Genomic DNA, 12,537 nt, shown 5'->3' on the forward strand with positions numbered 1-12,537 from the left:
GTGCCAGACCGTGGCCATCACTCCAGGAGAATCAATGGGGCCTGCAGAGCATCAATGGAGCGTCAGATCACAGAGCGTCTGTGGGGCACCGGGGCATAAATGGGGCATCAGGGGCATCAGGTCATGAGGCATCAGGGGCATCGGTGGGGTAACAGTGGGGCATCAGTGGGGTACCAATGGGGCATAAATGGGGCATCAGTGGGGTACCAGGGCATATCAAAGGGCACCAATGGGCCACCAAAGGGCACCAACAGGACGTCAGAGGGCACTGCTGTGGCACGAGGTGACTCAGTGGGACACCAAGGCCGTGGCTGGGGTCCCACAGGACACCCCAGAGCCACCCGGGGCCAGCCGGGGCTGTCGCTGTCCCCCGTGTCTCCGGGGCTGTCGCTGTCCGCCGGTGCCGCCGGTGCCGCCCGTGCCCCCCGGGGCTGTCCCTGTCGCCCGGGGCTGTCGCTGTCCCCCGGCGCTGTCCCTGTCCCCCCGGTGCCACCCGCGTCCCCCGGTGCTGTCGCCGTCTCCCGTGTGCCGAGGCCCCCGCCCCTTGCCCCGCCCCTTGCCCCGCCCCCTTCCCCTCATCGCCGCTTCGATTGGCCCCGGTCCAGCCGCGCCCCTCCCCCTGGGCACGAGCTCGGGCCGGGATTGGCGGGGGCCCGGGCCAATGGGGCGCGGCGCGGGTCCATAAAAGGCGCGGCGGGGGGCGGGCGGGCGCAGCGCTCGGCGGAGCCGGTGGCGGGCGGGGGGCGGCCGGGGCCGGTTCTGTGCGAGTATCTGCGGGCACCGACCGCGCTCCCGCCGCGCCCCGCGCAGCCGCCCCTCGCCGGTGCCACTGGGGGGGTTGTTTTTTGTTTTGTTTTTTTGCTTTCCCCCCCACTTTTAAATTTTCCTCCCGCTTCCCTCCGCACCGGCACTTCCGGCGGGTTTCCGGGCGGTTTCCGGGCGAGCGGCTCCGGCGGCGGCGGCAGGGGCGATGCTGGAGGCGGCGGCGGCGGGGCCCGCTCCGGGCGGCGCGGAGCAGCGCGGGAGCCGCTTCAGCGTCCTGACATGGGAGCAGGTGCAGCGGCTGGACCAGATCCTGGGCGAGGCCGTGCCCATCCACGGCCGCGGCAACTTCCCCACGCTGTCGGTGCGGCCGCGCACCATCGTGCAGGTGAGGGGGCCGCGGGGCTGAGGGGGCCGCGGGCCGGGCTCCGGGCCCCGCTGGACTCTGCCCCGCTCCGGCGGGGGTCAGGCAGAAAATAAAAGTGCTGAGGCGGCGATAACCGGCCCGGCGGGCCCCGAGCCAGCCCGGCCGGGCACCTCGGCCTCCTCCCACGGCCCGTGCGGGGCCCGGGGAGCGCGGAGCCGCTGGACGGGCCGGGCTGGAAGGGACCTTAAATTAACACCGGGGAATGGCCTCGGCTGAGGGACCGCAGGGAGCCCGGCACGGCTCTGCCCGGGACAGCCCGATATTCCAAAGCGATGTCCCAATGCTGTGTCCCACAGCAGTGTCCCACTGCTGCCCGACTCCTGCCAGGCTTGGAGCTCGGGAAAAGCGTCTCAGCCATGGGCACAGACACCTTCCAACAGTGCAGCTTGCTCTGAGTCCTGCCTGGCCTGGCTGCTCCAGGGGGAGTTATAAGTTTCGGGGGGCCTGGCCCCCATCATCCCGGGGGTCCCGGTGGGGCTGGCCCCTGCCAGCAGCCACAGCAGGAGTGCCTAAAGCTGGCAGGACCCTCCCGAGCAGCTCACCCCATCCCCGGAGCTGCTGCAGCTTGTGCCAGAGATCCTGCTTGGCTTCCTCCCCTCTTACCTTGCTCCTACTCTTTTTGAGTTAATTTATTACCCTTAAAAGCAGTGAAATGTGTGTGGCCAGGGCAAAAGTGGCTTTTTTTGGAGCTGCTTCCACGAAATGACTTCGTGCTGGTGGACATGTTGGGCTCGTGCTGGAAGAGGCAGAGTTATTAATTCAAAGGCCGGATCAAATGTCCGTGTCCTTTGATTTCTGGGCACCCCTGGCTGAATTCTCCAGAGCCTGCCCGAGACTTCGGCTTGTTCATGAGCTCCTCTTAGTTTAACCATCAAGTAATAACTGTGTTTAATATTAAACTAACAATGTAGCTCGAACGAGCTGATGCATATTCATATTTGGGAGGCGACTTCATTCCTCAGTAATGACTCATCAAATGTAAAATCGGGCATGTTGGCTTCTAATTAAAAAGCCTATTCACGGTGCTAAGACCCAACTGGCTTTCACAATAACCGGGATTTTGGAGCCTCAGCTGCTTGAGAAAGAGTCAGAGCTAAGCCTGGGAGATGGGAAGGTGACATTTGAAAGGCTGGTCTGGGATTCCTCGAGTTGCTGTCGCGGGCAGCAGCGCTGGGTTTGGCTGCTTTGGGCGGAATGGCAGATTGTGAGAGCTGCGGGCAGGACTCTGCCCTGGCTGGGGCAGCACCAAGCGCTGCAGCAGCTCGTGGGGCTGCCCAAAGGATGCTGCCAGCAGCAGCCTCCAGCACGGGATAGCTGAGGGCTGTAATTGTGCCCGGCCGTGCTGGCAGAGCCTGTGTTTAGGGCTGACTAAGCTGGAACAAGTAACCCAAAAGGCAGTTATTTATCCTGTTGTTGTTGTCGAGGGAGCTGCGAGGCGCAGGTCAGGACGCAGCAGGATTTGCTCCTGCCTGGCTGTCACAGTCAATTATCCCAACCACACGGAAGGTGAGCTGCTGTTTTGGGAAGCAGGTCAGCAGCTGCCTAACCCTGGAAATATCCAGCCCTCTGGGGGAAAATGCAGCCCTGAACCCACTGCCTGCAGCCAGGGGGGATGAGCTCCAGGTGAGGGCTGGTGGGTGGAAGCTCCCAGGGAATGGCAGAGTGCTCTGCTCCCTGCTGCTCTGCAGGTTGGAGATTTCTGGGATGGTTTGGGATGACCCTGACTGGAACAATTGTGTCTTTTCCCTGTTTTCTGAATATATCTCACACAGACAGCCTGGGGAACTTGAGTAAGCTTGGAGCCTGTGGGCCTGGAACGCTGCAGGTCCTGAGCCGTGCCCAGAAAGGGGTTAAGCAAATGTTCTTTGGGGTCAGGAAATTAATCTGGAACGAGATCTTCTCCAAGCACTGGGCCCAGCTCTGCCTCTAAGACTTTGTGACCTATATCTTGTGTCTCTGAGCCTGGGAGCACTGGGGGCAGCCTCTGACTGCACGAGCAGTGCTGGAGCTGTGCCCTGGCTGAGTGACTCCAGCTGGCAGCAGGGCCAGGCCAGCAGCTCCCCTGGGTGATGTTTGCTCACTTTGGGGCAACAGCCCTGTGTGTCTTCTAGGAGCAGATCCATCCTTTCAGACCGTCTGCCCTGGAAAACAGCTTCTTTCTCTGGCTGGGCAGGTGTGGCCTGGGCTGCCCGGGTGAGCAGCCCCTCGTTCACTGTGCCTGGCGTGTGACTGTCACCACGGGCTTGGCCAGGAGCCCGGCTGCACTTCAGCCCAGCAGGGATGGCTCGTGTCAGAGAGAGGGGAAGCACCACCAGGGGAGCTGCCTCCTGAGCCTTGACGGCCTCCCAGGTGTGCAGACAGCGGTGGGTTTGTTCTGGGGTGTTTTTGGGAAGGCAGCAGAACTTGCTGGTGGCCCTTGGCGCGGTCACCGAGGGTCTGGGATGTGATGAGGGCTCCGTGCTGCAGTCCCTGACCTTTTGTGTGTTCTTCCTTCCAAACAAAACCTGTTGAGGGGCAGCTTTACTGCTGCTGGGACCAGAACTGCAACGCTTCTGGTCTCCCCCAGGACTGCTCAGGCCCAGGGCAGCCAGGAGGGTTTGGCCCTTGTGATGCAGCTTGGAATTGAAATTCATGTTTTGGGCAGCCAAAATGCAGAGTTTGTGGGGCCTCTCAAACTAGGGCAGGCTCCCAGGGCCGAAGGGCCCAGTCAGACTGGCTCTTGATGATCCAATTTGTCCATTTGTGTCCCAAGCTTCAGCTCTTTCAAGCCGTGGCCTTGCTCTAGGCTGGCTGGTTGGGACTCCCAGGAAAATGGGAAATGGCCGGAGGGGAACACGAAAGCAGGATGAGACGTGGGGAGAGCTTCTGCTGGAAGGTGCAAACCTAATCTTCCTGGGATCTTTGAGCTGAGTTAAACTCAAATTATAAGCTGGTGTCCGGATAGTTTATTTTATGGTCTTGGGGGTTATTTTAGCCTCCTGCTTGTTAAGTAATCAGGCAGGTGATTCAGCTTCCCAGTAAATGAACAAAGCTTTGGAGGGGCTGCTGGGTGTGCCAGGACTGAGCAGGCAGCATTAAAATCACCAGAGTAACACCCGTAAGATGAAAGCTGCCTCTTGTGCTTGATAGCACGCCAAGCTCAGCACGAAGCTCTGACACACTGGAAATAGTTAGGATACACTTACTAGTTGGGACATGAACTTGCATACGCCTGGCTGGGGCTTTTGAGCTGCTCTGGCATCTTGATTTGCCTTTAATGAATCTTGACAGGCCGAAGGGATGGCTAAAAGGAGTGAGCCACCCTGATTAAATCCACAGGGACTGCTGCAGACTGTGCTGCCGCCTCCTCTTTGGGGTCACCTTGGGGTCGGCTGCTCTTGGCTTGGTCACTGGAGCTGGGAGGGGACATAGAGGGCAGACACCACCCCAAAAAATGGGGTCAGGAAGGCTCTCCAGGCCAGAGTGGGGAAGGCAGGGAGAGCAGACTTGCACTGGAAGCAGAACAGCTGATCATGTGCAGTCAGATCTCTAATGCCAGGGAATAAGTAAAGGAGAGCCACCCCAGCTGCTGGCAGGACTCGGGATGCTTTCCAAAGTGACCTATTTCCAATGGATTAGCTTTTTATTTCACTGTCTTGCACTGGAGTGGCCTGTATGAACGCTGGGAGTGCTCCTGCTGCTCCCAGGCTGCTCCCTCCTGCCTCTCACCGGCTCTGTCTCTGTCTCAGGTTGTCCGTAGCCGCCTGGAGAAGAAGGGAATCCCAGTGCACAACGTCAGGCTGAACGGCTCAGCTGCCAGTCACGTCCTGCACCAGGACAGTGGCTTGGGCTACAAGGACCTGGACCTCATCTTCGGGGTGGATCTGAAGACCGAGGACGTTTTCCAGCTGGTGAAAGATGTGGTCATGGATTGCCTGCTGGACTTCCTCCCCGAAGGAGTCAACAAGGACAAGATCACGCCCATGACCCTGAAGGAGGCCTATGTGCAGAAGCTGGTGAAGGTGTGCAACGAGACCGACCGCTGGAGCCTCATCTCGCTCTCCAACAACAGCGGCAAGAACGTGGAGCTCAAGTTCGTGGACTCGCTGCGCCGCCAGTTCGAGTTCAGCGTGGACTCCTTCCAGATCATCCTGGACTCGCTCCTGCTCTTCGGGGAGTGCTCGGAGAACCCCATGGCCGAGAACTTCCACCCCACGGTGACCGGGGAGAGCATGTACGGGGACTTCGAGGAGGCCATGGAGCACCTGCGGCACCGCGTCATCGCCACCCGCAACCCCGAGGAGATCCGCGGCGGGGGGCTCCTCAAGTACTGCAACCTCCTGGTCAGGGGCTTCAAGCCCAAGTCCGAGGTGGATATGAAGGCCCTGCAGAGGTACATGTGCTCCAGGTTCTTCATAGACTTCTCTGACATCGGCGAGCAGCTGAGGAAGCTGGAGTGTTACCTGCAGAGCCACTTTGTGGGCATGGAGAGCAACAGATATGACTATTTGATGACCCTGCACAGGGTGGTCAACGAGAGCACGGTCTGCCTCATGGGACACGAGAGGAGGCAGACCCTGAACCTCATTGCCATGCTGGCCGTGAGGGTCCTGGCTGAGCAGAATATCATCCCCACGGTCACAAACGTTACCTGCTTCTACCAGCCAGCCCCTTATGTCAGTGAAATAAACTTCAACTACTACGTGACCCACGTGCAGCCCTTCCTGCCTTGCAATCAGTCTTACCCCACGTGGCTTCCCTGTAACTGAGCCAGGACAAACCCCAGGGTCTGTCCTCCAAGGTATTTCCTTGCCTTGGGGGGTTGGGAGGGTGGGGAGGGGGGAACAAAATGAAACCTACCAACCTTCCCAGAACTGCAACAAAAGGAAACTTCCTGGACTCTTGCTTGAGTGTCTCGTTCCTGGGATTGTTGGGATGAGCCTTGTCTGCTGTACACTGTGATGGGAAGTGCAGTGTTATGGGAATGACTCCTTAGGGAATTGTGGAGGCAGCGGGGTGGGTGGGGTGTGTGAGGGGAGACTGTAGAATTACGCTAAGGTAGAGCTGCACTGCCCTGAAATGGATCTGAATTGTGGGGTTGTTTTTTTTTAGTGCAGGAGGTGTTCTGGGTGTGCAAACTTGTGGTTTCTGCCGAGAGAAGCCAGGGTGGCTAATTCCTTTGAAGGACCAAAGAATCCTGTTTAAGTGCCTGTAACAATATAAACACAACTGTACTGTAAACTTTATTATTTTCTGCTGGGGCTGATGGCCCAGAGCTCGAGTGGGGAATGTCTGAAGAGGAAAATGTTTCTGTCATGGGTGGGGAGGGTCGCAAGATCATTTCTTATCCTGGCTGAGGCCAGAGCAGGTTCTGTGTGGCTGAGGGGTTTGGGCATGACTTGCTGCCTGTCAAGGACCAGCTGGAGCCAAGGGCTGCCCAAGTGGGGCTGCCTAACCTGGGGGGTTGGAATTGCCTGAAACTGGGAGCGCTGGGGAGGGGGGGAGTGCATGCTGGAAAATGCTGTGCAGGGCTTGCTGGAAAAAAGGCAGCAGGGACCTACACTTGGATTTCTTCAAGCTCCCAGGTCTGCAGTGCCAAAAAAATATAGTGAGGCAGATGATTTGTCCAGGAGCCTGCCCCAGGCTGCCAAACCTAATCCTGTTTTTTCTAGGGGGATTTGAAATGCTGCTCTTCTGATTTTTTTTTTTTGACATGCAGTGTGACTTTTAATGCACAAAGCCACAGGCCAGCTGGGCCATGGGGGAGGTGAGGCTTGTCCTTTGAAGCACAAACCATCCAGGTCACTGGTCAGTGATTTCCAGCTGTCGCTTGTCCTCCAGGGAGGTGGACAGACCTCTTCATGCTGGAGATCATCCCTTGGGCAGGTCCTATCTCCAAAGCAGCCCATTCCCAGCTCTGTGATTCCCTGATAGCATTTGAAATTCATTCTCTAGCTAGAAATGGAGCCTGGGGGCAGAAGGGGGGGTGAGGTTAGTTGGCCTTAGGGAAACAATGTCTTCTAAGCAGCCCCTCTGGTGTTTGGAGGGTTTGGCTCTCTCAGTCCAGTGTTTGAAGCAGTTGAGTGTCCAGAGCACAGAAGTTTTTCACGGAGGTGCCTGGGCTGCCGCGCCCCCGAGTCTCAGGTTTCAGTGGGCAGGCAGCAGGCATTCCCTAGGGATGCTGCTCGGGAACACCACCACGGCTTCCTGGTGCTGCCTCCGGGGCTGACCTACTCCAGCACCTTTACTAACTCGTGTTTTTTGGGGTTTTTTTTGGTTTTTGTGACAAAACTGTAATAGCCGGGCAGATTGAAATAAAGACTAGATCCTTGGAATGTGTATAGCCAGATTGGTACCTTTTTTGGGGTGGGGGCAATGTGGATGGGGAGTCAGGGGGGCGGGGGTGGCTCTTGCCCTTGGCATCAGCTGTGGCCCAGCTCTGCTCCCTGCGCCCGGAGCTGGGCAGTGGCACTGACCCTGTGCTTGTTGCAGGTTTGGGCTGCCTCCTGAGCTCAGCTCAGCCTTCATGGCAGTCCCCAGCTCCCCAGAGCCTCATCCCTGTGCTGGGAGCTTGGCATTTCCCATGCAAGGTCAAACTGGTTTAGGGCTGCTGTTGGGAGCCTGACTCCTGTGCCACTCCTGTGGCTTTGAGGGAGGTGAGATTTTTTTCCTTGCATTTGGAATGGAACAGAGGTGCCATGTAGCATGTGTTTTACAGGCTGCTCCTACCCACAGACACACTAAACTGAGATCTCCTCCTTCCCTTTGAGGTGTCCAAACAGATCCCCTACAGCCAACAGCTCGACAGGGTGACCTACCATTGAGATTGCACTTTGGATTTATGGAGTGTGTGTGGTGGGACTCTTGTGAGTGGCTTGAACCTGAATTTTTCTAGACCTTGCAGTGATACTGTGCTGCCTCCTGTGAGGGGGCAATTGGAAGATTCCAGTAGCTTGAATGGCACTTGATTTCTTTTTTTTTTTCGTTGTTTTGTTTGTTTTAAATGTCTTTTTTTTCCTACACCTGTATCACTTGTCATGCGATGGGCTTGACATAGACTCACTAGATTCTTTAGAATCTGTTACGAATAAATACAGTGTATTCAAATTTGTTGGATTATTTTTATTTGCTTGTCCATCCGGGTGGTGTGACGAGGAGATGACCCAACCCTGTTCCCACCAACAACAAGGTTCAGAACCAGCTGTGCACCTGGAAAGGGGCAGGCTGAGCCCCCGGTCTGGATCTGCTGGAGTCCAGAGCAGCTCTGAGCCCTGGGCAGCGCCGTGGCTGTTGTCAGCTGCGGGAGGTTTCTGTTTTAAACACTGTTCTTTGGAGTTGTGCGTTTTGCCTTTCCCTGTTGCTGGAGAGGGAGGGTGGCTGTGGTGGGGGTGGCACCAGGACCCTCCCTGCTGGCTTTCCAAGGTGCCTGGAGCCCTTGGGCTGGCTCTGGTGTGTGGCTGACCCACCTGCAGGGTGGTTCCTCCTGGAGCACGAGAGGCTGGGGCTGGAGAGGGCTCTGTCCCAGGAAAAGCTGCGGGTGGCAGGGCTGGCAGCTGGGTGCAGCTCCTCCAGCCCTGGCTGCCCTCCAGCCCAAGATGAGGTTTCACTTCCCCCTGTCAAGCTCCAGGCAGTTCTGGTTCCACTGCAACAATGGAGCTGACGATGTGCCAGTCCCTCTTTGGGACAGATTTGCTGGCTCTGCAGCTCCAAATCTTCCCAGTCCTGGGCCAAAGCTTTTCTCTGTCAGCAAGGCTGGGGTGTTCTTGCTGGGCTGGCACTGCCACAGTCCCTTGGGCAGGCTCTGTCACTGCCCTGTCCCTGCTTGGGCAGGCTCTGCCTTTTGCAGGGCTCATTTCTCTCAGACCTGCTGGGTTTAGAGATGTTTCTCTCTTTCTGGCCGCAACCCAGCATGATCTCCTGCCTGTTCCAAGGGTGTCTCACCTATGGAAGCAGCTCTGAGGTATCTTAGTCCCTCAGCTGTCTCCTGTGTGGGTGCTGCTCCTGCTGTGGGTGTGTGGTGAATAAGCTGCCTCTGGATTTGTGACCCTGAGCAGAGCAGCAAAAGCCCTGACAGAGTTGGCTGGGCATTGTTGGGTGGATCAGGGCATACAAAGGGATGTTGGTGGAAAGTACTCGTTGTGATCAGAAAGGAGCTACCAATGTTTACAGCCCAGATTCCCATCCCTCTTTTGTTAATTGTCAAATAAAAAAAAAAAAATTCTCACAGCCTGTAGTCTGTCATTATTTTCCTCTTTGAGCAGAGGGGGTGATGGATCAGTCAGGATGTGCCTGAGGCTGTGCTGGGTGAAATCCAGGCTCAGGTGCTGCTGCAGTGCTCCCCTCAGCCCGGCTCTGAGGTCAGGGCTGGCTGTTCCTCCAGGGCCATAAATACAGTCCCTGAGTTCAGCCCCGTGGCCTGGGCAGTGCCCAGCTCTGGGAGCAGGGTGGTGGCACGGTGCTGCACGTGCCCACAGCCCCTGTGCCCAGGCTGCAGGCGCATCCACACCCAGGCAGCCCTGCAGAGCAGCGGCACTCCTGGGGCTGCCTGCGGCCTCTGCAGCTGCAGCTTTTTCTCCTGGAAGGACACCTGGCCATGCTCCAAGCTCACTGAAACGGCAGGAATTTGTCTTGACTCCAGCATGCAAGAAGCATCTTGCTGCAGCCCTGCTGCCTCCAGCCTGGCCCTGTGCCCAGGGTGGCACCAGCTCCGCGCGGGCGGCTCGCTAGACCCAGCACGGCGCTTCCATTTCATTTTATCTCTATTGAGCCTTTTCCTTGCAGCGTGCCAGTGCTTCTCCCTGGCTGCCCTCCTCCTCCTCCTCGTCCCGGCTGTGAAGGCTGCTCCTGGGGCTGCAGCAGAGGAGAGAACAGCCTGTCTGTGTGCCTCCCCTGCCATTTATAGCCGCGCTCGGGCTCGGCGCCGCTGCCAAGCACGGGACAAACGCTCCATTGATGTGTCCCTTCCCCGAGGGCTCCCGGGCCGGGCTGGGCTGCCCGGGGCTGGCACAGCCCCCTGCCTGTCTGCCCCAGGATGGCACAGCCCCTCTGCCTGTCCCAGGGATGGCACAGCCCCCTGCCTGTCTGCCCCAGGATGGCACAGCTCCCTGTCTGCGCCAGGATGGCACAGCCCCTCTGCCTGTCCCAGGGATGGCACAGCTCCCTGCCTGTCTGCCCCAGGATGGCACAGCCCCCTGCCTGTCCCAGGGATGGCACAGCCCCCTGCCTGTCCCAGGGATGGCACAGCTCCCTGTCTGCCCCAGGATGGCACAGCCCCCTGCCTGTCTGCCCCAGGATGGCACAGCTCCCTGTCTGCCCCAGGATGGCACAGCCCCCTGCCTGTCCCAGGGATGGCACAGCCCCCTGCCTGTCCCAGGGCTGGCACAGCCCCTCTGCCTGCCCCAGGATGGCACAGCCCCCTGCCTGTCCCAGGGATGGCACAGCCCCCTGTCTGCCCCGGGATGGCACAGCCCCTCTGCCTGTCCCAGGGATGGCACAGCCCCCTGCCTGTGCCCCAGGATGGCACAGCCCCTCTGCCTGTCCCAGGGATGGCACAGCCCCCTGCCTGTCTGCCCCAGGGATGGCACAGCCCCCTGCCTGTCCCAGGGATGGCACAGCCCCCTGCCTGTCCTAGGGATGGCACAGCCCCTGTCTGCCCCAGGATGGCACAGCACCCTGTCTGCCCCAGGGATGGCACAGAGCAGGCTGAGGGTGAGGATTCTGCTCTGTCCCGGACTCAGATCCCATCTCCTGGCCCTGCTGCCAGACCAGGCTCAGCCTTTTCTGCTCCAAGGAGGGTTTGAGCTCCTGCTGGAACTGTGGAATACCCTGGCTTGGAATGGAGCCGCACAGAGCATCAAGGACAACCCCACGTGTGTTTGTGGGAGTTTCCAAACCCTTCCTGACCTCTGGCAGACTCAGTGCTGTGACCACTTCCCTGGGGAGCCTGTTCCAGTGCCCAGCACCCCTGGGTTAGAACCTTTTGTGTGCACAGGCAGTGGAACCTTTAAAAAGCTTTTTTTCCCCTCTGTACATGGAGTATTTGTTCTGTTCAGCTCTAAACACAGGTTGCCACAGACTTCTTGGCTAGCAGCTCCGTGATTTCCCTGACAACCACCTTCTCTCACCTCTGGCCTCTTGGATCCAGCCTGGAATGAGCAGCTCAGGCATTCCCGTCCCTCCTGAGCCACCCCAAGAACAGATCAGCTCCTGCAGAGCCTCCTGCCTGCTCCACGGCATTCCAGCCTGCCCCAAACTCCCGGATGCCTGCTCTTCCCTGCTCCTTCTCTCCGGGAATGACCCACACGTGCCCGAGCTGCTGCTGGGCTGCTGCTCCCTCACCGGGGCGGATCCCCGCGCCCGGACACACATTCCAGCCTGTGGAAACACGATGGCTCTGACAAATTTGATTGAAATCCTCCGCTGGCATCCCGAGGTGCTCAGGGGGATGACTGACAGCCGGGGCAGAGGCGTTTCCTGAGGAAAGGAGGAAAAGAAATCAATCGCCTTCTCACCGCAGCCTGGAGGTGTTGCACAAGGGAGAGGCCAAGGACGGGGTGTCCTTGCTCCCCTGCACCCCAAACCCTGCCCGTCCCACCAGGGGGGGAATGCCAGGGGGATCAGGGGGAAACAGCGGCATTCCCGGGATGGATGGATGAGGGCTGGAGCGGGCAGAGGCTGGAGCGGCGCCCGGGGAGGCGCAGGGCGGTGTGAGATGTGTTATCTCTCCCTGTGCAGGTGAGAACTCGCCTTTTCTGCCAGCACAGAGCTCACGTTTTCACTGCCAGCAGCTCGCTCCTTTCCCATTGCCGGGCCGTTCCCACTCCCTTTGCGCAGGATGGGGACAGGGGACAGGACAGTGGCTGATCCTTGCCCTCTCCACCGCCACGGCGTGTTTACCCTCCTTATCTGGCCGCTGTCAGAGCCCGGGCTCGGCTGGAGCAGTGTCACCCTGCCTTCAAAGGGGAAGGCAGCGCTCCGGGGCTGTTTGTGCGCCCCATATTTGTGCCTTGTAATCCAAGGCGGGGCTGGAGGTACGGACACCCCTGCAGCCCTCCTCCCTCCCCCCCGTGCCGGCGTGGCTGGAACAGCTGATTACTTTAAGCATCCCTCTAGTAATATGCAATTAGAGGAGGCTTGGGCTGAAATCCCGGCTAAATCCGCGTGTCCGTGCTGTGACTCACCCAGGAGCGCTCCCCTGACGATCCTGGGTGCATTCCTCGGGCGCTGGACACGATGGTTAACGCGCCACTCACAGTCACCCTTCCCGATGTCACCGGTGGAACGGGTCCAGCCGGTTCCTGCCCTGCTCCTCCTTCCCTCCCGCAGCCCCGGCCGGCTCCACGGCCAGGCCGAGCCCCCGGGCTGGGATC

The 12,537-nt window shown here is 59.0% G+C and overlaps 1 protein-coding gene across 1 annotated transcript; it reads left to right on the forward strand.

Annotated features, from left to right (window-relative positions):
- The first annotated feature begins 725 nt into the window (after positions 1–725).
- On the forward strand, positions 726–5,948 carry TENT5B (terminal nucleotidyltransferase 5B). The gene is made up of 2 exons (XM_030964637.1): positions 726–1,150; positions 4,918–5,948. Exons 1-2 carry the CDS (start codon positions 971–973, stop codon positions 5,935–5,937), a joined length of 1,200 nt encoding a protein of 399 aa, XP_030820497.1. The 5' UTR covers positions 726–970; the 3' UTR covers positions 5,938–5,948.
- Positions 5,949–12,537: the final 6,589 nt, after the last annotated feature.

Source organism: Camarhynchus parvulus, chromosome 23 (assembly GCF_901933205.1).
Source record: "Camarhynchus parvulus chromosome 23, STF_HiC, whole genome shotgun sequence".
NCBI classification, from domain to species: domain Eukaryota; kingdom Metazoa; phylum Chordata; class Aves; order Passeriformes; family Thraupidae; genus Camarhynchus; species Camarhynchus parvulus.